Genomic DNA, 21,337 nt, shown 5'->3' on the forward strand with positions numbered 1-21,337 from the left:
CATTCCAGTTCCATCGTTCTCTCTTTGTGTCAGCTTTATCCGCGCCATTTCTCGCCATGCTAGTGGATGGGCACGTGAATCGAATCAGCCCTCGACGGCGCGATAGACAAGGAAAGGACACCCGGGAAGTTGCGGCACTCTCTATCTCCATCTGGTCATGAAGACCCGCGTCGATACACCAAGATGCTGTCGAGTACCAAGTGCAGGGTGCGTGCAGGTACTCGTGCCTGCTACCTAGTAGCACGGAAGGCAAGCAAGGAGCTGGGAGAACCCGCCACTCGAAGGGCCTCGATGCGTGACAGCCAGCTGACAATGCAGAAATCTCGGAGAAACACCGCAGGTCATCCATCTTCCTCGGCGGCAAAGAACGTCCGGGTTGCTGAGTGATATCACGACCGACCGTCCGTTCGGCCCGGCTAAAAAAACACCCCTCCCAAAGAAGAAACTGCCGGCCAGAACTTCTTCCCCAGACGTCGGTTGTACGCACTCTCCAGGTACACCAGCACGCCAGCGCCAGCACCAACTTCCGAAGGCTAACCGGAAGAGAAAGAAATTCGAGAAATTCCACCTCTCTCCTACAAGAAAGTCACGAGGCGAGAAGAGTTCTTCCTCGCGGACTCGCCCTCAGAGAGAGAGAGAGAGAACTTCAATTTATTTCGTATACCCCTCGCTTCCCTCCTCAGCAGCACAGTGATTCTCCGAGGAAGATGCCTTCAGACAGCGTCGGACCCTTCGATTATCACGGCATGTCTGGGCTTCTGCCACTGTGCATCACTCGGTTTCTTGTCTCGTGACTTACTTTCAAATTGTATGTATGTATGGGGCAACTTGGAGGATGCCGAGATTCACAGTTATGCATACGTCAGTTCATATCTACGACGTTCCAGCTACAATCAGCTCCTGCGCGGTTCGGGATACGTGTGCAGTATCTCTCGTCTGTGAGGCCGTGCGCTCGTACTTACGTACGGGTTGACAGTTGGCTTCAAAGTACCGTACGACTTCTGCCCTGCAACTCCCCGTCAAGAGGTGGAAAATGATCAGATAGGAGGGGGCTCTGGCTGTGCCGCTGGCGCTTGTCCGGCAACACGTCAACAGGGAGCAAATCCATGCTGCTAGCCCAGCTTGCCAGCACTGCGAGTGTCGTGTGTCAAGTATGCAGCCGTAGTTACCGTTCCTCGTTCCGCATCGATTGACCACATATGGCTTGGCATCACACTCCAGCACTCGTCGCAGACCGAGCTTAGTAAACATCGGTTGCATGGACCCTACGGCTTACCCCACCAAGATTCTTCCCACCCCACATGTTCGCACGCCGCTAGCTATGAACGATGGAGATCCGGATCCAAACCAAGTCCTTCTCACCATCAACAGGCCGAAGCTATCATGATGACTGGCGAAGTTGGTTCCTCGATACCGGAGGATACGCCGCATGTTCGTTTTTTCTCCCTTCGTATGAATGACTGGATCGGTTTTTGACTGTACGTGCGTGCGTAGGCGGTCAGCGTGTCGTTGCCCACATGGAAGGCGAATGTCGCGTATGAAGAAGGAGAGGCGTGGGTATTCGATAAGATGCAGACTGGATACCCCAGGTGCGATTGATACTTCGAGTGGGTGGGTGGAGGCGGTTGCTGATGGGAAGAGTTGTAGGTTCTTCATCCACAAGAGCATCCAGAAGCTCTCATCGTCGATCCTCGCGAGCCACGGACGTCCCGGAGAGGACTGTATGCTCTTTCCCTCCGCCCATATTGCCCACCGCTGCAACCGCTTCTTGAAGCAGCACACCGCGACGCTAACGCCGCCGTCGGTCCGCATCGTCGAGTTCACGCCCCGAGTCACCGGCGCTACCCGCACGACGATCATCTCCGGCCTCTCGGCAGTGTTCTTCCCCGCGCCGGATTTCAAGGTCGCGAAGCAGTTCTGGCAGCACTCGGGCGACGGCGTGTCATCGCGCCGCGCGGAGTTCTGTCAGCAGGAACTGGAGGAGGGTGTGTTGGTTGAGAAGGGACTTCCAGATGAGCTCTCGCAACGTCCAGCGAAGGGGCCGAAGAGATACTCAAAGGTTGCGGCGGATAAAGGTGCTGGTGGGAGGATCTCGCCAACGGAAGATACGTCCCGGTTCGTCGAGGAGAGGTTTGGCAGGAACTTGGGGGTGGAGTTTGTGGCGAATGCAAAGTTGGCGGTTAGGAGAAGGATTGCCGGAACCTTGAGGAGCAATGTTGCGCTGAGCGATGCGATTGCACTATCGAGGGAGGGTGGTAGAGATGTCGATGGGTTCACGGAGGAGGATGTGTACCTCTTCCCTACGGGTATGAGTGCCATCTTCAACTCTCACCAGCTGTTGATGGAGACAATCGAGCCGAGGAAGAGCGTTTGCTACGGGTATATCATCTTCTTCCTCCCTTCCGCGGGCCTCTACAACTGACTGTGCACTAGTTTCCCGTACATAGACACCCTCAAGATCCTCCAAAAGTTCGGTCCGGGTTGTCACTTCTACGGCCACGGCTCCTCGGAAGACCTCGACGATCTCGAAAGCAAACTCCAATCCGGTGAGCGGGTGCTGGCGCTATTCTGCGAGTTCCCGGGAAACCCCCTCCTCATGTCCCCGGACCTCCAGCGAATCCGAAAGCTCGCCGACACCTACGATTTCGCCGTGGTGATCGACGAGACCGTCGGCAACCCGCTCAATGTACATGTCCTGCCGTTTGCGGATATCGTTGCCAGTAGCTTGACTAAGGTGTTCAGTGGGGATAGCAATGTTATGGGCGGAAGGTACGCTCTCCGCCCTCTCCCTCCTCCTGTGGCATGCACGCACTGACAGATCCCCCAGCCTGGTCCTTAACCCCAAAGGTCCCTACTACGCACGACTGAAGAAATCCCTCGACGCCACGTACGAAGACAACTTCTGGGGCGAAGACGCGCTCTTCCTCGAGCGCAACAGCCGGGACTTTGTGTCCCGCATCGAGCGAATCAACATCAACGCCGAAGCCGTGAGCACTTTGCTGGTCAACCACCCCAAGAGTGTGTCCATCCCGCCCCTCCTCATCCCCTGCACTGCCCCCCACCAACCCCACTAACCCATCCACTTAGTCAAACGCGTCTACTACCCGAAATTCTCTCCCACGCGGTCATTCTACGACGCCTGCCGCTGCCCCGACGGCGGCTACGGCGGCCTGCTGAGCGTGACATTCTTTTCGATGGAGGATGCCGTGCGCTTCTTTGACGTTATCGATACGGCGAAGGGTCCGAGTCTGGGCACTAATTTTACGCTCACTTCGCCGTACACGATCCTGGCTCACTATGGTGAACTCGAATGGGCTGCACAGTATGGTGTCGAGGCGAATCTCGTAAGGGTCTCCGTGGGACTCGAGGATACGGAGGCCCTGGTGGGGATCTTTGGGGGGGCGTTGGAGGCGTTGGTGGCGGTGGTGTAGGGAGTAGAGAGAGTAGAAGCGGAGATGAGGGGGGCAGATAGATATCTTGTGCAAATAGACTTTGGAATCATCACTCGGGGTCTGGATTGGATATGATACCGGCATGAAGACCATGTGCTTCCGTGGAATTATAGATGTCTACCCAGCTCATCACCCGTCGATTCTCGATGGTCACTGCGAAAGTCGGCATCATAGTGATACCCCCTCTCCGTGAACGTGAATTGAGATGTGAAATGAAACTCCGGTACCCCCCCCTCCCCCCAGCGCCATCGTAATGACTCAGAAGAGCTCCCCAATTTCCTCAAGATACTGGTAGCCCGTGAATGTGAATTGAAATGTGAAATGAAATGAACCCCGTTACTCCCCAACGCCCCCAGCGCCCCCCGTATACGCCATGGTACAGATACAACTACAAAACGCCAGAAAAAAGAAGAAAAACCTCCAGAAAGATGAAGAGAACAAGAAACCAACAAATCAAATTATTAAACCGCCCTGACTTTATCCCATCCTGCTGGTCGTAGACCTTACCGAGTAGGAAGCCAGAGCGAAAAAGAAAGAAAAAACCAGGAAAGAAAAAAACCAGGAAAAGGGCCATCTCCAAACACCACCGCCAATGGAAACCGACCCAAAAACCCGAAACCCCAACCCGAAGTCGAAAAGTAAAGAAAAAACTCCGACTCCCCAGAAGCCGAGCAAACCGAGGGGACGAAGAGAAACACACCATACTGTCGCCCGACTTCGACATCTTCAGATATCTCAGATCAAAGCTTTTGCTGGGCGATCTTCTTTGTACCCAGGATGGTAAGCGCCCTGTGGACAAACGCCTCCCAATCGACCTTGCGCCTCCTCGCGATTTCCACGAAGTCCTCGTCGACATCCACCCCGGTCTCCGGTCCGACCGAGAGAAGATTGAACGTGCGCTCCTTGGGGTAACGACGCATCCTCTCGCGGACGGTGGAGCCAACTTGAACGGTCCACTCGCTCTGGGGGCAGTTGCACACGCGCACAGGCCGCTTCTGGAGCCCATCGAGCTCGTAGAGGGCGCCGTTGATGTGGACGTAGGCGACGTAGTGAAACGCAGGGCCGTCGTCGTCGTAGTCCTCCTCCTCCTCCTCCTCCTCCTTCGCCTGCTTCTTCTTTGAGCCCTTCCCTTTGGATTTGGGCTTGGCAGCAGTCATGAACGGCCGCGTCTTGACCTGCTCTGTGAGCAAGATGTCGAGGTCCCGGCATTCAGACTGCCTGTTGATGTTGTTAGTGGCTGAAGAACTTTGGAGATCAGCGTGGGGGGTTCTTACCTGGCGAAGGAGTTGTGGATGTTGCGCAAATGGGGATTGTTGGCAACAGCGAGTCCCTTCATGGGAGGTGTCAGAGGAGCCGCGAACTCCTTGAACGCTGAGAGCGTTGCGCCGAGTTCGGCGGTTGAGTTGGCGAGGATATTGAGCATCGCAAGCGATGCGCAGGCGTTTTCGACGATCTATTGGCCGTAAGTATTTGAAGTGTGAAGTGTAAAGGAAGAGAAGTGGTTGTGGTGGGGGATTTGAGGGCTTTTATAGGAGAGGCAGAGGGGCCCAATGTCTGCGCGACTCTTTTCGGCGGGGATGCACTTACTTGATTGGCGAACCAAACACCCTCCGGACAAGTCGTCTCGATATCCCCTTCAACCTCCTCGTTGTCCCTGTGACGAAACAAGAAGATGATTCCATGGGCATTGACGAAACCGCGCATAGTATCCTCATCAGTACTGTAAACATCTTGTACGACGACTCCCTTAACACCGAACTCTTTGATCAACTCGGTGAAAATAGCCTGCATATCGACGTTAGATATATTCGAAAATAGTATATCACTTGCGGAGAGCGATATACTTACCGGCTCGCTCTCGACAGGAGCCCAACCAGGCCACTCCTCCGTAACCTCTCCATCAACCTTCTCTTCAGTTGACGAAGCGGTGGATTGTGACACTGCGGGAAGCGCAGCACTGGTCTTTTTGTTTGGTTTAGCACTAGACATATGGGAAGCCTTGCGTTTGGTTGGAGCCATTGTCATCTGATAGTATTGGGTCGAAAGGTTGAGTCGGCTGGACGAAAAGGGTTGGCGGTGACAAAGTGAGTCGTCGGCGATGAAGTGAGTCGTCGGTGGTGAAGGAAGTCGTCGGTGGTGAAGGAAGTAGTAGATTAAAGAAATGTGGCCGAAAGTTGTGGGGGAAAGTGAAACTGGGATTGTGAACTGAAGCTTCTTTAGAGTTGTGGATTGAGTTGGAACGGGAGACGTGGGGCGACGCGGGTCGTGCAGTAGAGCGCACTACCTACTGCATGCCAAGACTTCATAGTCCGCGACTGTGGCTTTCGCAATAGCTCATGCCAAGACCCCAAATCCGCCAATAGGGCTCGGTTAGTGCCCTTAGTAGCAGAGCCTCACGTCAGTCGGATTTGTACGTGACTACGTCCGTACCGAGATTTCCATATACCTTGTAGCGAGATTCTATGTATACGGAGGCGTGCACGCCATGATCTATAAGTCGAACGTACGAGGAAACAAACTGTCTATCGGGAAATACAGTAGCAAAAAGTGGGGTGCGACTCCTTCCGCAGGTCATGAGTAGAACCGCCGTATAGGTAAAAACCTAGCAGTTTTCCGAAAATACAGATATATTTTTTTATTCCTTTCTTCCCATAGTCCAAGCTCTACGGTATCGAAAATCTTTACGTAGGGTTGTAAAGATATGCATACCAAAAAGTGGGAAGAGCCACTGCAATTCTTCCAGACGCAAAATCTTACGTGGTGTCGGGAATACCAGAGACATACCAGGAAACTACCTTGTATGCACAACAACGTAGTGCAGAGAGCACCGTTGTCATGTCAACCAAATGGTCCCTGGACTGTAGTAAAACTACAACCACAAGAGAAATCCATAGAAACCCTTTGGCTTCAAAAAATACGTATTGTGGGTAAGACGTGTTGTGCGCAAGCAAAAATGTACGACATTCTGGCAGTTTTCAGGTACTACTACCACCATTACTACTACTATTACTACTACTACTACTACTACTGCTACTACTGATTACTGTAGGCGGCTCGTGCTTCCAATCGAAGCATCTGCCAACCACCGATACCCTCCCCACAGTTGCGGTGGGAGTAGCAGTAGTAGTTGCGGCGAGGGGAGGAGTTGTGGGGGGAGGAGGAGTTGTGGGGGGGAGTTCCGGGGGGGAGTTGTGATGATGAAAAAAGGAATAAGAAGAAGCAGAAGAAGGAAGTGAGTTCAAAGACTGCCGGCGAGCAAAGGAGGGGGGGGTGGAGGAGGGGGGGTTGACCGTCTATTCTGTAGGAGATGAACAAGAAAGAAGAAGAAGAAGAAGAAACGCCGCGGGACCCAGCTTAAGTACCCCTCCTCCGCACTCGGTCGGCCCCGCCATGCCCGCCATGCCCGCCAACGTTGAGGCCCACTACTAACCACATTCGATTTCACCCGCCGACCCCCCTCGCGCTGCAGTGGAGGCAGTACTGCTGCCGCCTGGGGGCCATATATGCAATACTGGCGCCGGTGACTAGAGTCATTCCCACTCATCGACTAGTCACTCCCACCCGATGACCAGAGTCATTCCCACTCGGTGGCTAGTCATTCCCAATTTAGTGACTAGTCCTTCCTGCTCGGTGACGAGTCATTCCCCCACCCTGTCTGAGGTATCCCTAGCCCAGGACGGACTAGACGGACGAAGCCCCATGGTACTCCAAAAGATCGCATTGTACGGACTCTATGGTACTGGTGAGCACAGATTTCTGCAAGCACGGAAGTCTTTTAGTAGAGATATCGCAGACATCCGGTGACGATCACGCAGTACCATTGAAGTTAACCCAATAGGCAGTTTTGTTTACCATATGATTCTAGAACTATGTAGATTTTATATTTACGTATTATATGCAAATGTGACTGCAACACTGAATAACTCTCGTGATCTGTAGTAGACGTATTATATTTTGATACATGGTGTGGGAAAGATGGTAGTCCTTTTTTCTATGTGAAAATACGTGATGTCTGTTTTTTTTAAAAAAAAAGTAAAAATACGGGTTAAGTAAAAACCTGTTAGTTCTTTAGTATTGCGATAACCCTGGTATTTTTCAGGTAGTAATCGCACCCCACTTTTTGCTACTGTAGTTACAACTTCATACCAACGGATAGAGCCCCATTTGTGCTCTCCGAAGATTTCCAAAGCTCTATTCTTCTACCGTGCGGAGGGCGAAATGCTTCTACCTTCGCATGCTTTATATTTACTCTGCCCTCACCCGCTCTCATTCTAGATGCGGACATTCTTTGAGATTCTCTGAGGCTTCTTCTTTATCGGATCAAGAGCTACCCAGTTCCGAGATACAGCAGAGGAAATTGTCTTGACGTAGATTGATTGCCTGGCAACTGCTGGACAACAGTTGACACTGGCTTCTATTGGTAAGCACGTATAAAGAGGCTCTTTGTATTCCAGCTTCATTCAACCGGGATTCCTTTGAGTCCTTCCTAGAATCCAACACTTCAGGTTCCCATCACTTGAAGATCAATCGCAATAGGCAAGAAACGACCAAAACCACGGCATAGGCCGATCTCGTATGTAGAAGTTGTCGATAGGTGGCCTCGTCCGCCAGCAGCTTTTTTATTTGGCCATACTCACTCGTCTGCCAGTGGCAGAGAGAGGGAATAAACATCAATTTATTGTTGCATACGGCCTTACTAGAGTGCCGGTAGACGATGGCGACTACAAACTCAACCTTTCCTGCCAGCTCCGCCGGATGGAGAGAAAGTTCTACCACCACGGCCCGTTGCTGTGCCACTGCTCACCAGCCAATTTTACAAAGGAAAACATGATCGCGCTCATTGTCCACACCCTCCGCACACGCAATACCTAGAAATGCCACTGCATAGGAAAGACCGCCACATGCGAGTGATAGGGCTTCATGGTAATCCTGCGGCGTTGTCGCAGATTGCTTGTTGGATGAGAGTCTCGGCTTTCAGTGATGAGGGAGGCCGTGCATGGAAGCGGACCCACCTTTCGGCCTCCTTGACGTGAGTATATCCTCTCAGCACCTGTCTTCTCGAGTTGGTCTTAATGGGCCACATTCTTGTAGGTATCCTGCCATCTGTATCATCGAACAACATTGATACTAGAGAAGAGGCTGAATACAACTTGGTTTCTGTCCCGAACGTATCTTATCTCCGCAGTGAATGTTAAGAACCCGAGAGTTGGAAAACACCATGTTCACGGTTCACCATGCTGTCACGCTCAGCCTCGGAAAGGTTGGGTTAGCCTTGCTCAGGACAGCCGAGTCCACCAACCAACCAGGCATATGATGGGGAATGGAGCGGGACTGCTGTAAATACTTCTCACTTTTCTCCAGTGGTGTTCGGGAAGAATATTTCAGAGTGGAATGGTTCGCACTCTCCTACTCGACTCGACTTCCTCCAAATAGACAGGCCATGCTGTCGTTGTTATCTATCCCGGCAAAATCCACGTGCCCACCACAAAAATTGCACACTCGCGTCTCCCTTTTGCTAGCTGCATGACGGCGTGAGATCTGTTGAACTACTACCGCCGCCTTCACGACACGACACGACAACACATCCTCCATCCACGAAGACAAGCTCACTCTGTCTCCTGATCCTCAGCAAACTCGTTCGTCCCTACTCCACCCTTCCTCTGCGCTGCGTGTGAATGGCCTAGGAAGATGAGCAACAACAATCCCCAGGAAACCCCACGGTTTCCATCGTCATTTCCCGAATCTCCACATCCTACCGCTCTTCGTTCTCGCCCTCCTCCCCCTCCTCCTCAAAGACCGTTCGGCAATCAACCGCAGCGACGAACAGGGGCGTTAGGAACACAGGCGAATACCGCCGCGACGACGACACCGACATCGACGACGACAACGACGACAACACCGCCGTCAACGACGATACCCTCTGCGGTGGTCCAGCCAGTCGTCGGAGAGAATGATACCCTGATCCCAACAAACATCATCGACACGCCCACGCAAAGACTATACGTGGTCGGAATATTCGGTTTGCTCCAGGCATGGAAGTTGTACGACATTTCGCGACTTTGGGCCGACGAAGGGGATATCACGACGCTCTGGTTCTGCCTGAAATGGTGGTTCGCCGATGCGCTTTTCTTTTGGAACCTGCCTTACTTGAGAATACCGTGGCTGCGATTTGATCCTTCTGCTACCCTCTCCATCATCATGTGGCTCGCCTTGGTCGATCTCTTACTTCCTCATGTCTCCGGCGCGCCAATCATTGCCGTGTTTTCGAGCCTGTGGAAACTCGTCTACGATCGCGAACTCTCCATATCGGAGAGACGTGTGAAATGGAACGACATCATCTATAACGACACTCACATCATGGGAAAGTACACGGTGCATATCCTACCTGAGGGCGCCGCCAAGCTGAATCCGGACGGGAACTGCTTCTGTTTGGGCCCTTCATCGCCGGTCATCACCGTTCCCATCAAGATCAATGGAACCACTCCGATCAAAATCCAGCTCACAAGGGCCGACCTTGACACCGGCCACGTGGATATCATGGATCTCCAGCCGAAGGAAATCAAGAGACTCATAAAACAAGCACCGCGCGAGGATGAACCGGATCTACGTTATCTTCCCTACACCATTAAAACCCCCGGTCTTTACCGCCTCACGAAGGTCAGGGACGTCTCTGAACTCGACGTACGTATTCAGGATGCCTATGCGCTCGTCGTGAAGTGTCCCCAGGCCAAGATCAAGACCACGCCCGGAGCAAAGAAAGATGTGTGCAAGCACGATATGTCGGATCTGTCCATTCAACTGGAGGGACTAGCTCCCCTTTCCGTCACCTATAGCCGTGTCGTTAAGGGCAAAGCGACTACCCTTAGCGTTGGCAGAATTCATCCGGAAAACTACGAGTCACCACTTTTGAACAACCCTCGCCTTGAAGGGCATCTTCGCGAACGAGGTTACGAAGACCTTACATCCTGGGGCAAACGCGAGACCCTCGATGTTGCTCTCAACGATTCGATGACCTCGACTGGCGATTGGCTGTATGAAATCGACCAGGTCACTGACGGATGTGGTAATCTGATAGACTACAAGGCCCATCAAGAGGAGGGAGATTCGTGGCTTCCGAAGTCGACTGATATGGCCGGCCTTGGGCACAAGCTGGTTGTTCACGAACGACCGTCGGTGCGGTTCGGTAATTGCGACCTCAAGAATCCGCTGCAAGTTCCGAGGGGCTCTAAGGGTGCCCTTCCCGTCAAACTCGATACCAGGGGTTCCGATGCGCCCTATAACTTCAAGGTCGCCTTTACACCGCAGAGCAAGCTTGGTTCCGCGTCTGAGCATGCGCCAGATGCTCAAATCCTAGAATACACTTGGAAGAGTCCATCGGACTTGGTCATGGTCAAGGAGCCTGGACTTTACAGTTTGCGCCAGGCCTCGAGCGCTTACTGTACTGGCGACGTGTACGAACCAGCTTCTTGTCTCGTGGTGACTCCACCGGAGCCTTCAATGACGATGGAACACGATGAGATTTTGGACAAGTGCACCAAATCCTCAGTCGGACTCAATATCGACCTTACTCTTGTCGGTTCACCGCCGTTCAGTCTTCAGTACCGTCTCATCAAGGACAAGGGCACCGCAGAGGTTAGGACCCTTCGGATTGATAGGACGAGACACCAGGAACGTTTCACGCCGGAGGACCCCGGCAACTACACCTACGAATTCTTTAGTCTGGATGACAAGAACTACGGGGGCATTAAGCTCAATCCTGCTTTATACCGTGTGGAGCAGGCCGTCAAGCCAACTGCTGGTGCACACTTTATCAACCCGACCGCAAAGAGGACAGCTTGTATCGACGAGCCGGTGGAATTCGAGGTTAAGATGGTCGGCGATGCACCTTGGAACCTCCAGTACGATCTCATCCACAATGGAAGAAGGGTCCGGTATTCCGAGAAGGACATCACTTCGCCGATTTACAAGATCAAGACGCCTCCTCTTACGACTGGTGGTGAGCATTCTTTGGCTTTGACTTCGGTAGAAGATCAGAACGGATGCAAAGTGTTTTTGGAGTCGGAGGCCAAGGTTAGCGTACGCTTCCAGAGGCCCAAGGCTCAGTTCTCCCCCCACGAGGGCAAGATGTCGATCCGTGCTCTCGAAGGCAAGACCGTCAAGATCCCGCTCCGCTTGAGTGGTGAAGCTGTAAGTCGTCCAATGAAACCACTCGCGAGAACTATCGTATCCTAATAATCATTTAGCCTTGGTTCATCAAAATCAAAAACCTCGAAACCGATACTCCGGCAGAAGAACTCCGATTCGACAGTGCCAACACTCAGTACCAGGTTACCAAAGTTGGTACTTACCAGATTGAGGACGTTCGCGATAGTGAATGCCCTGGTGCTGTCACCCCGCCAAACGACAAGTTCACGGTATCTATCATCGAGAGACCCAAAGTCCGACTGCCACCGTCCAGTTCAATCACCCAGAAGGATGGTATCTTTGTCCGGAAGGAGGTATGCGAGGGCGATGAGGATGCAGTCGAGCTTGCATTCATTGGTCAGCCGCCGTTTACTGTGGACTACCAACGGAGCTACCGTCCTGAGGGTACTAAACGTCAACTCGAGAAGACTGATGATAGGCTGGTCGCTGGATTGTCGACTGCCACTGTCCGACTGGAGACTCACAAGTCTGGTCTGCACGAGTACAAGTTCAACCGCCTTGCTGATGGACTCTACGATGACCCACGGGATCGCAACATACCGGCACCGATTGTTTTACAACAGACAGTCTACCCCCGTCCATCTACCACGTTCTTGAACCCCAACAAAGTGTACAAGTACTGCCTGGACTCGGCTGTTGCCGGAGAGGATAGCATCATTCCTATTCAGCTTACGGGACTTGCTCCGTTCGCACTTACCGTTCACATCAAGCATCACAACACGGGTAAGAAGGATATAGTACACCTTCCGCTGATCGACTCCAACTTCTACGACTTCAAGATACCCTCGCACGTCCTCACCCTCGGCGACCACACAGTGACCATCCACAAAGTCAAGGATGCGCGCGGCTGTTCCCGTAGAATGGACGACGGCCCGCACGTGACGGTCGCTGTCGCGGACATGCCCACCATCTCTCCCTCCGACCAACGCAAAGACTACTGTGTGGGAGAGCGTATCGCATACACACTTGCCGGTCTCCCGCCATTCGCAGTCCAGTACAAATGGAACGGCGAGACGATGCTGGCTGCCAATCAGCCCTCCTCGTTCGTCCGTGTTGCCGAGCGCCCAGGAAACTTCACCATCACCGGGTTGCAGGATAGTGCCAGCGACTGCCAGGTAGCCGTCGACCTCCAACGCACCATCCACGAAGTGCCCTCCGTCAGGATCAGCGAGGGAGAAGCTGTCATTAAGGGAATTCCTCAAGGTACGTCTAACTACATACCCTCTCCTCTCCTCCCCCCTCCCTTTTTATTTCCTATCCTCATCAACTAACACAACAACGACAGGTGACCAAGCTGAAATCACATTCCGCTTCTACGGCACCCCGCCTTTCACCTTCACCTACACCCGTAGCGCAATCTACAAGAAGGGCCAGAAGCCGCGCGTCCTCGAGAGCCACACCCGCATGGCCGACGACTACACGTACAGCATGTTTGCCAGTCTGGAGGGAACGTATGAAGTCACTTCGATCGAGGATCGGTACTGCTCATATCCTCCATCTAGCGCTAGGAAGTCGGGATAGAAAAGGAAGAAAAAGAAGAAGAAGAAGAAGAAGAAGGGGGTGATTTGTAATAGTAGAGTGTAGGGAAGGTGTAGGGAAGGTGGGGGAAAGGGGAGGAGGCATGAATGGACGACGGCGTTAAAGTGGTTTTGATTTGCTTTATTTTCATTACAATTACTGTTACTCTGTTGCTTTCTTTACCTTCGCGTTACTACTTATGTTTATTGGTACTTCTTTTGGGGTTCATTATTGTGGTTAAGGAAGTTCAGGCCTGAATCGACCTGATAGGTATCGTGCTGCACGTGTATTCCTATTCCTATTGACGAGTGCTATGGGTGTTTTCCAGGACGACCATCGTCACAATAAGTACGCGGAAATGGTTTGTAGAAGTATGTGCAAAACAATGAATACTTCTGAATCACGAGCAACCGGCTCATCCATTTACCACCGTTCTATATTTGAACATCCAACTACATATTTACAGCAATCAAGCCCTATTAACCACGACCCTCGAAACCAACTCCCCGCCGATCCTAGCGATTTCATTCAGAATCGCGTCCTTGTTCAATTTCACCTGGACATCGCCGTCCTCCTGCTCCTCCTGCGCTTTCTTCGCTGCAACAGGAATCGACGAGTACCCCAGCTCCGCCTTCCACTTCCTGGCCGTACTCGGCGCCCACACGCCCCCGACCACCGGCCACGACGGCGAGGAGAAGAATATCACCGTACCGCTGTACAGCGTGGATATCTCCTCGACAAAAGCGCCCACGGGATCAAAGCCGAGACGGCCCAGGTCCTCGGCGGTGACCTCGCCCGACTGCTCCAGATTCTTGAATTTTGTGGTGGAGGAGGAGGACTTCTTCACGCCGCTACCGCGGACGAAGCGCGGGTTGAGATCGAGTACGAAGTCGAACTCGGCTGTTTCCGGCGAGAAGAGGATCTTACCGTCAAGGTGGCTTCGGGCCGCGCGGGCCAGGGCGGTGATGCGCGCGGCGACGACCTTGGCCGGCCGGTTGCCGGTGGTCCATAGCGAGTGCTCGCGATCGTGGTTGCTGGCTACCCACATCGCGACGTGGTTCATCGCCGGGTCGGTGTGCGTGCGGGTGTTTGTAAAGTTCTCGCGGATCTTGGTGAAGTCCTCGGACTTCAGGCCGTCCGTGGAGGAGATATCGAGGATTAGTGGGTCGGTGCGCCAGTCCCACCGGGCGAGGAAGCCGATAGTGCGAAGGAAGCCGGTAAGCACACTTGCGGGCACGGAATTGGGAAATGGGTAAAGGAAGCTGCGGGCAGCGAGGAGTTCGATGAATTCTTCGGTGACGTGAGGCGTCAGGAGTTGCGAGGAGAACCACCTCTTGAGGAGGCGGATAGTGGGGGAGAGGAGAGGGAAGCGGTGGGTTAGCTGCCGGATTCCGTCGGTGTGGCGGGGGGCGAGGACGAATGTTCGGCGATGCGCGGCCAGGGCGGCGATGGCAGCGTCTTTAGAGCGTGGAGAGAGACTTGGGTCTTTGCTCCGGTTCTCAAGGAGAGTCGCTTCACGGTCGTGGTAGATGCGAATACGGAAGGATGGTCCGGAGAGGTAGATCACGTCCAGGAAGGCGTAATTCATTATTTCGGCGGTTTCATTCTCCAGGCCGACGCGGGTTATGAGTTGGTCAGGCTTCTTTTCCTCGAGCAGGCGTCCCATTTGGATCAAAAAAGAGGCCTTGGTCTTTTGGATGGCGACAAGGTCGTCGGGCCATCTACTAGAGGATTCGAATTGCACCACGACGTCGGCGGGTTCCATGAGCGGGTGGTCCGGCGTCATGGGGATGTCGACGGTAGCAGCACGAAGAGCAGGTGCGGCTGCAGAAACGTGCCGCATGGCAAGCGGAATTCCGGTCAAGCTCTTCAGGTCTCTATCCAACGTATCGAAGGCGTCATAGACGGGCTGGAACAATGTGACCTGCTCACCGCCGTCAAGTATGTGATTAAACGCATTGCCAACGAACTCCAGATGCTCTACCAACTCCACATCGAAATGCCGAGTGAAGATGTGAGAGATGATTTGCTGGTACACTGGTACTTTCGACTTGGGCCAGGTGACACTCTCGATGATGCTGCCGTCCGGGAACCGTCGAAGTTCTGCCTTGGGGCCCCAGAACATGCGGAAAGCTGCAGCTTTCTTCTTCTCCTCAGGGGATGGACCGCGGTCGATTGTTCGCGAGACATTCTGGGGGTTTAGGAGAAGTCCAATAGTGATCTTGCCGGACGAAATATCCGCTTGTGGGGTGCCCTTGATTGCGAAGGATCTTTCGCTAGGGAGCGAGAGGTGGATCAGCGAGGCACGATCGGTAAGACCTTCCTTTAAAACGTTATAGATCCGCTGGGCATAGTCCACTTCCCTGCCGAGGCTTATCGCCGTCACAGATACGTGACCAGCAAGCTCTGCTTCTGACGGAAAGGGAAGACGTGCAACGACGTCGAACTTGTAGCAAGGTTCATCCGCCTTCTGCAAAAAGACAACCTCGAACTGATCAGACAATGTGGTATTATTGAGGCATTCCAGAGTACGCTCTGCTTCGTGTCGCAGCTGTCCAAAGCATCAGAATTAGCAAAGAAAAACCCGAGTGCTTGTCTGTGAACTAACCATTTCATAACTCCACGGCGTCATCTTATACAGCACATTAACCCCACGCTCCCCATCAAAGAGTACCGGAGCCTTCGAGCCCGCCTTCTTCACACTCTCAGTCGTTCCAAAGACCAGGGGATCAATCGACAGATTCCTCCCGGCCAAAAACTGCAGCATTGCCTTGAACATTTGGTAGTTACTGTAACCAGCAGCCAACAGCGCATGACCCTTAGTCCCGCCGCCTTTCAGAAGGAAGGCCATTATGACCGCCCACTCAAAATGTCCAAACCCGCCTTTGCTCACGGCACCCCCAAAACCTCGTTGTCTTAACCATACCCGTCCCAGTACGCACGCATCAGTGAACGCCGCGCATGTAGATGAGCTAGAATGCAGCAGTGCCAGGTACGGGAAATAGGTCATATCGGCAGCAAGCGAAGCATTGTAGACAGGAGTAGGGTCGAAGACGGGCGCACTCGTCGCCTTAGCGGGGGCATCGGCAGCCTGCTGCGGCCGCACACAATTCTTGAGTGGATACAGCTTTCCGGCGGGGAAGATATTTGACGGTGCGGAAGGAATAATGTTGATAGACCATTTGAGGGACTTTGCGTCGGACCCTGCTTCGCTGCCAGGTGAGACGACGAGAATCGGCTTCAGCTGGTCACCGTTCATGAAACTATACTCCATCTTTAACCCCCTCAGTTCTTTCGAGTCGGCGAGGGCACTTGCGACGACGGCTAAATAATATGCGCGCTTGTGGAAGTATCGATAGTTCATGTAGTCTTTTTCTTGAAACATTTCCTGCGTCATGACCATCAGCACCAAGCTTCATAATTTCAACCAAGGGCGCTGTACAGATGGCATTGAAAGAACTAGATCTATTGAAAGACCCTCCTTCTGCTTGATCACCGTTTTGAGCGCATAACTGCCGGTAACATTGACATATGACGGCTTCGCGAACGAAAACTGGTACTGCGCATCCTTCGCCGGCTTGGATTCTGGGAACGGAATATTGATGTTGCGCTTCTTCATTTCTGCCTCAACCTCCGCAATCTACTCTCATCCGTCAGCGCCCTCATAAACCCAAGATCCAATCGTAGCGAAAGAACGAACCTTCAGTCCGCTCCTCTCGGGAATCGCATCAACCAGGTCCTTCAGTTGATGCAGCGTCTTCTCTACGGAAGCCATGCGCTTGCTCCCGTAATTGAACGCAACCTCACTCAACATCTCCTCGGTCTCCATCCGGAACACATTGCTCTTGTAGCTGTACATCTCGCCAACCGCCTGTGCCGTCAACTGCGTCTTGTGCTGCGCCGCCGCATGTTTCTTCTGTGCCTGTCGCAGGGCTTTTTCGTCTCCAGAGGTTTCTTCCATGTCGGTTCTCCGGCGTTTTGCGATCGGTGACATTGTATGGTTGTTTGTTCGTATGGCGAGTGGGATGGCTACCAGTGTAGAAAATTTAACGGAATTCGAGATAAACTATCGCGCTATGTTATTCGCACGTGATCTACACGTGATCGACATATGCATGGGATATCACTCAGTATATTGCCTGTGGACAAGGGTTAAGAAAATGCGAGACAGGAGAAAAGGCATGGAGCATGGCGGGGATGTTCGCCGATGAGCGCTACTCAGAGCCGTGCTAGAATACCTGAGGACGACAGAAGTGGGGGGAAAAATTCTAATGATGGAAGAAGTGGCCGAGGAGGGAAGCCACGCCTCCGAAGCCGAACAGGCATGCCCGGCGGGGTTCTGTGTATGCGGGTTGTGTACGTAGGGGAATCATGAGGTGAGGAGCGCAGTCATGTTTTCCTTCTCTCTCTGGTTTTGGAAGGCAGCGACGCAACAACGAACCATACAGTTACAGGGCTTCATCTCTGTCCCCACGGGGCTGACAGGAGAGGTCGGCAAAGCGGGTCACCACAGTCCAAAAAAAGCCTGTATGTGACAATAAATTGATCATCTCTCTAAGTAATTCGTACAGCCGAGTACATCAATGAAACATCGGGAGGTAAAAAAATAAGGAACAAAAAATCAAATCGATGGGCGTTCGCCATCCAAGAACGCCGTCCGCCTGGCATGTACACTCCAAGTTCCAGATCCAAAGAGAACAGGTAACCCCCGTCTCAAGCCAAAAGCACATAATCCAACTCGCAAAGTTCACTCCAACTGTCTATGATCTGCTTAGCTATCTACCACTACACCATTCCTCCTCCTGGTCTACCGGCCCCATCGCCTCCAGCAGCTACAAACTGGTTGAGCATGCCCAATACTCCTGCACCACCGCTCACGGGCTTGTCATAGGTGTTTTCGGCTTGAATGCCCTTAACTCCAGAAGACACAAACGATTCGCCAAGGCCATCCCTGAAGCCTCTTGAACTGGTGTTCCGTGAATTATCTTCATAGTCATCCTCTTCCTTCAGTGACACTGCCGTGGACGGGTGGAAGCCAGCCCTCGGATTTCGATTGTAGGTGTTGGGTGGCTGATGGTGGTGATCCAGCAGTGACGACCGCATCATCATCGAGGACTGCATACGGGTTGGATTCTCCCGGAACATTGACTGTGCAAGGTTGGGTGCTCGCTGGTCCTGAGGCCCATGGCGATTCGTGGGCCATCGGCCTGCCGCGGCAGCGTTATCGCCTGTTAGGACCGGCGATACCATAAATGGATGCGTTGGTTGTAAACGTTTGCCATTCTTGGTCGTAGGGTGGTATTGGTCCATGAACCCCAGGTATGAAGCGAGCATCTTGTTGTCTTTGGTGGCGAAGTATTCTTCTCGGAGATCTCCAGCCTTGTGCTGCTGTAACGGGATTTAGTACTTATCATAGCGAGCGGTGATTGGGGGCGATTCTTACTCCAGGCTTCTCAAAATCAAACATCCCAAAGCTGCAAACGTACCCTACCCCGTCGATGTGTACGGTAAACTCCCTGAAGAAATCGATGATGCGGTCACTGCTCTTGGGCAACGAGAAGTATAGGATGAAGGGTGTGAGGAAAACGCTCAGAACTTCTTCCATGAAGATCGTCAACTTCATCGCATATAGCTGCATGAACTCCCGTTTAACCTAATCGTTGTCAGCGAAAATAACGCCACAGGGAACTGAAATACTGACATCATCAGAGTGCAGCTTGTCTTTCCAGTGGTCAGGCATGTAATGGGTGTGTTGGATGACATTGGTGAGTGACCACTCTGGATCATACACCGCGTACTCATCCTGCAACATCCCTCTGCTGACCGCAACAATTGTCGTGAGAATTCCTATGACAGTGACCGCATTGAGGTCTCCGACGATCTTGAAGTTCAATTCGTTGTCGATCAAAGTCCCGACGACGAGGACACCCAAGAGAGAGCCCGCAACGAATGAGACAAACCTACAACACGGTTAATTTAGGAAAAACGTCCTATGTACTGAGGGCGGAGACTGTACCTCGCCAACTGAGCGGTCTTTTCCTTTGGAAACTGGTCGACGTATGCCTCTGCGGCCGGATAGCTCATATTGATTCGCATTTGAAACAAGTGCCAGAGCTCATTGAACTCCCGGAATTTCCACTCCGCGAAGGGGGTGTATTGACGGTGGCCAATGCGAGCCGGTGTTTTGATGAAATCCTACATACTTAGCACTCTGAAAGTACTTAGGTTCAGGAGAAGCCTACATGAAGATTGCGGAACAAGAACAGCACGAGGAAGTAGGATGCGATGAAGGGCGCAAATATGGCATTCATTACTGCTGCGAACATAAACCGCCTCCGGAGACTGCCTCTCGTAAGCTCGGGTATCCGGCCAGATTTCTGAGCAAGTCTTACCCTTCACTGAGTGCCTTCCTGTGCGTACCATTGAGAAATAGTTGCCGAAAATGACCCTGATCATTGAAAGCAAAGTCCAGAATGCACTGACTGAGATTCCACTCAAGCGTCCTAGTCAACATGGGCCCTTGGTTCCTGAAAAATGGCAGTGGGACGGTCAAATCGAGAACCTCCTTATTAAAGAGGGCAATAAGGTAGTTCTCTCTCCTCATGAGCCGGTTACAGATGTCGTGAGCATCCATACGTTGCTTAGCCACGTTGGTCCAATTCCGGTTCTTGATCGACTCGGATGTGTTCGGGTTGGCATCTCGAAGAACCATCAGGCGGCCAACGACGTCTTGCCATGCGACCGTCTGCATGTCGCTATCCGGAATAGCTAGAAGATGTGTATAGAAATTGTACATGTCGATCAAACGGCGAGCGTCCATGAGGTAGCTGACCAGCTTGTAGACGCAGAAGAATACAATCATCCACTGGAAAAACGTTGCCGTAGTTGACATCTCGCTCATGCACTGGCCCTTTATGATCATCGCAAGGCTGTGGTGGGCATCTATTTTACTGTAGTCGATGCAGAAACCAAGAAACGTAGAGAAGCCAACGACGAATACGAGGGTACTGAGATAAGGTCAGAAAAGCTTTTTGGACAGTTGGTGGCCACTTACCAGAGATTCAAGAGCCGAGTAAGGAATATGTTGTATATTCCTTTGCCAACATAATAAAGATACACCTAGCAGCGTCAGTAAGCAAAGCTTCCACCATGAACTACTGGAAAACCAACATCTTGCAAGAAATTGTCCAGATTCTCAACATTCGCCCACTTCCACATAGCTCGTTCCTTCGCGCCCACTGACCATCGCTGCGGCATCGGCTTCTTTGCCGCGCCCCTCGGCTCATTACTCGCCGCAGCAGTAGCAGCATTCCACTGTTCCTCAAGTCGCCGATTCCTCATTGTGGGCGGCCCAGGATCGCCGGAGCTACCGACGCCAGGCCCCGGAACCGACTTGTCGCTGCCGAGGTCTTTCCGTCGTTGGTGGCTCGGGGAACCCCCGGTCTCAAATAGTAACGACTGTGGAACTTCGGTATTATCGTCGTCGTCGATATAACGGCTAGGAGCATATCTGTTGCCTCGTCCGCCCGATAATGACGGAAAAACCCGCTGACGATCCTTCCCCGGTGGCTGATCCTGGAGCTGGAACGTGCTGTCGTCCATGTCCGATACGTCGTCTGCGTCGCCACTGTCTTGCCGTGTGGCTATTGGCCGTAGGCCGGCTCGTTCTTCAAGATCATCGGCATCGGAGTCTGAGTCGATGGCGGCATCTTGCTCGCGCAAGGTCTCGTATATTGAAGCAGATGTGTTCTGGTTGAATATTCGTGACAAAAGTTGGCTTGTCATCGTGAGTACAGTGGAGATTGTATCGTGACAGTATTGCTGTTCTAGATGTGTCGCGGCAACCTAAGAAGGCTGGCTGTGGCTGTAGCTCACGCTCCTTCGTCCGGTCAAACGAAATAGTGGGGCACTGGGGAGCTGTAGGAACGGTCGGGCGTCTTTTCAGAGAGAGGGCAGGCTTTTTCAATACTGTTCTCTGGCTCTGTAGAAGTTTGGAGCTCAGGATAGATCAGCTGGAGGATGTCCCGCGTTGTCCGTTGTCGTGTGCTTTGAAGTTGTTCTCGTGAGTGGTAAATTTGTGGGTGTGGTGAAGCTATGGCTCAGCAGATGGAGGAGCTCATGTGCACTATCCCTCTTGCGACTTAGCCCCATCGGTCAGATAA

General features: G+C 52.6%; 5 protein-coding genes across 5 annotated transcripts; 2 read left to right on the forward strand and 3 right to left on the reverse strand.

Annotated features, from left to right (window-relative positions):
* The first annotated feature begins 1,248 nt into the window (after positions 1–1,248).
* BZA05DRAFT_390905 (cystathionine gamma-synthase-like protein) lies at positions 1,249–3,575 on the forward strand. The gene is made up of 6 exons (XM_051482928.1): positions 1,249–1,431; positions 1,495–1,589; positions 1,648–2,379; positions 2,434–2,769; positions 2,828–3,018; positions 3,088–3,575. Exons 1-6 carry the CDS (start codon positions 1,384–1,386, stop codon positions 3,429–3,431), a joined length of 1,746 nt encoding a protein of 581 aa, XP_051341526.1. The 5' UTR covers positions 1,249–1,383; the 3' UTR covers positions 3,432–3,575.
* A 497-nt stretch (positions 3,576–4,072) lies between these two features.
* BZA05DRAFT_233898 (ubiquitin carboxyl-terminal hydrolase) lies at positions 4,073–5,693 on the reverse strand. Its single transcript, XM_051479838.1, has 4 exons — positions 5,301–5,693; positions 5,040–5,237; positions 4,727–4,905; positions 4,073–4,670 (listed from the first exon to the last, which is right to left on the reverse strand). Exons 1-4 carry the CDS (start codon positions 5,475–5,477, stop codon positions 4,193–4,195), a joined length of 1,032 nt encoding a protein of 343 aa, XP_051341527.1. The 5' UTR covers positions 5,478–5,693; the 3' UTR covers positions 4,073–4,192.
* A 3,257-nt stretch (positions 5,694–8,950) lies between these two features.
* Positions 8,951–13,214, forward strand: BZA05DRAFT_390910 (uncharacterized protein). The gene is made up of 3 exons (XM_051482929.1): positions 8,951–11,639; positions 11,696–12,860; positions 12,943–13,214. Exons 1-3 carry the CDS (start codon positions 9,141–9,143, stop codon positions 13,176–13,178), a joined length of 3,900 nt encoding a protein of 1,299 aa, XP_051341528.1. The 5' UTR covers positions 8,951–9,140; the 3' UTR covers positions 13,179–13,214.
* Positions 13,215–13,551: 337 nt separating this feature from the next.
* BZA05DRAFT_233932 (Nrap protein) lies at positions 13,552–17,270 on the reverse strand. Its single transcript, XM_051479839.1, has 4 exons — positions 16,876–17,270; positions 16,618–16,815; positions 15,784–16,563; positions 13,552–15,726 (listed from the first exon to the last, which is right to left on the reverse strand). Exons 1-4 carry the CDS (start codon positions 17,167–17,169, stop codon positions 13,645–13,647), a joined length of 3,354 nt encoding a protein of 1,117 aa, XP_051341529.1. The 5' UTR covers positions 17,170–17,270; the 3' UTR covers positions 13,552–13,644.
* Positions 17,271–17,699: 429 nt separating this feature from the next.
* BZA05DRAFT_434578 (autophagy protein Apg9-domain-containing protein) lies at positions 17,700–21,294 on the reverse strand. Its single transcript, XM_051486329.1, has 8 exons — positions 20,346–21,294; positions 20,230–20,294; positions 19,568–20,182; positions 19,418–19,517; positions 19,192–19,370; positions 18,877–19,135; positions 18,619–18,828; positions 17,700–18,563 (listed from the first exon to the last, which is right to left on the reverse strand). The coding sequence occupies exons 1-8, from the start codon at positions 20,958–20,960 to the stop codon at positions 17,961–17,963; spliced, it is 2,646 nt and encodes an 881-aa protein (XP_051341530.1). The 5' UTR covers positions 20,961–21,294; the 3' UTR covers positions 17,700–17,960.
* Between the last annotated feature and the right edge of the window lie 43 nt (positions 21,295–21,337).

Source organism: Tricharina praecox (genome assembly GCF_024521635.1).
Source record: "Tricharina praecox strain CBS 144465 chromosome Unknown BZA05scaffold_6, whole genome shotgun sequence".
NCBI classification, from domain to species: domain Eukaryota; kingdom Fungi; phylum Ascomycota; class Pezizomycetes; order Pezizales; family Pyronemataceae; genus Tricharina; species Tricharina praecox.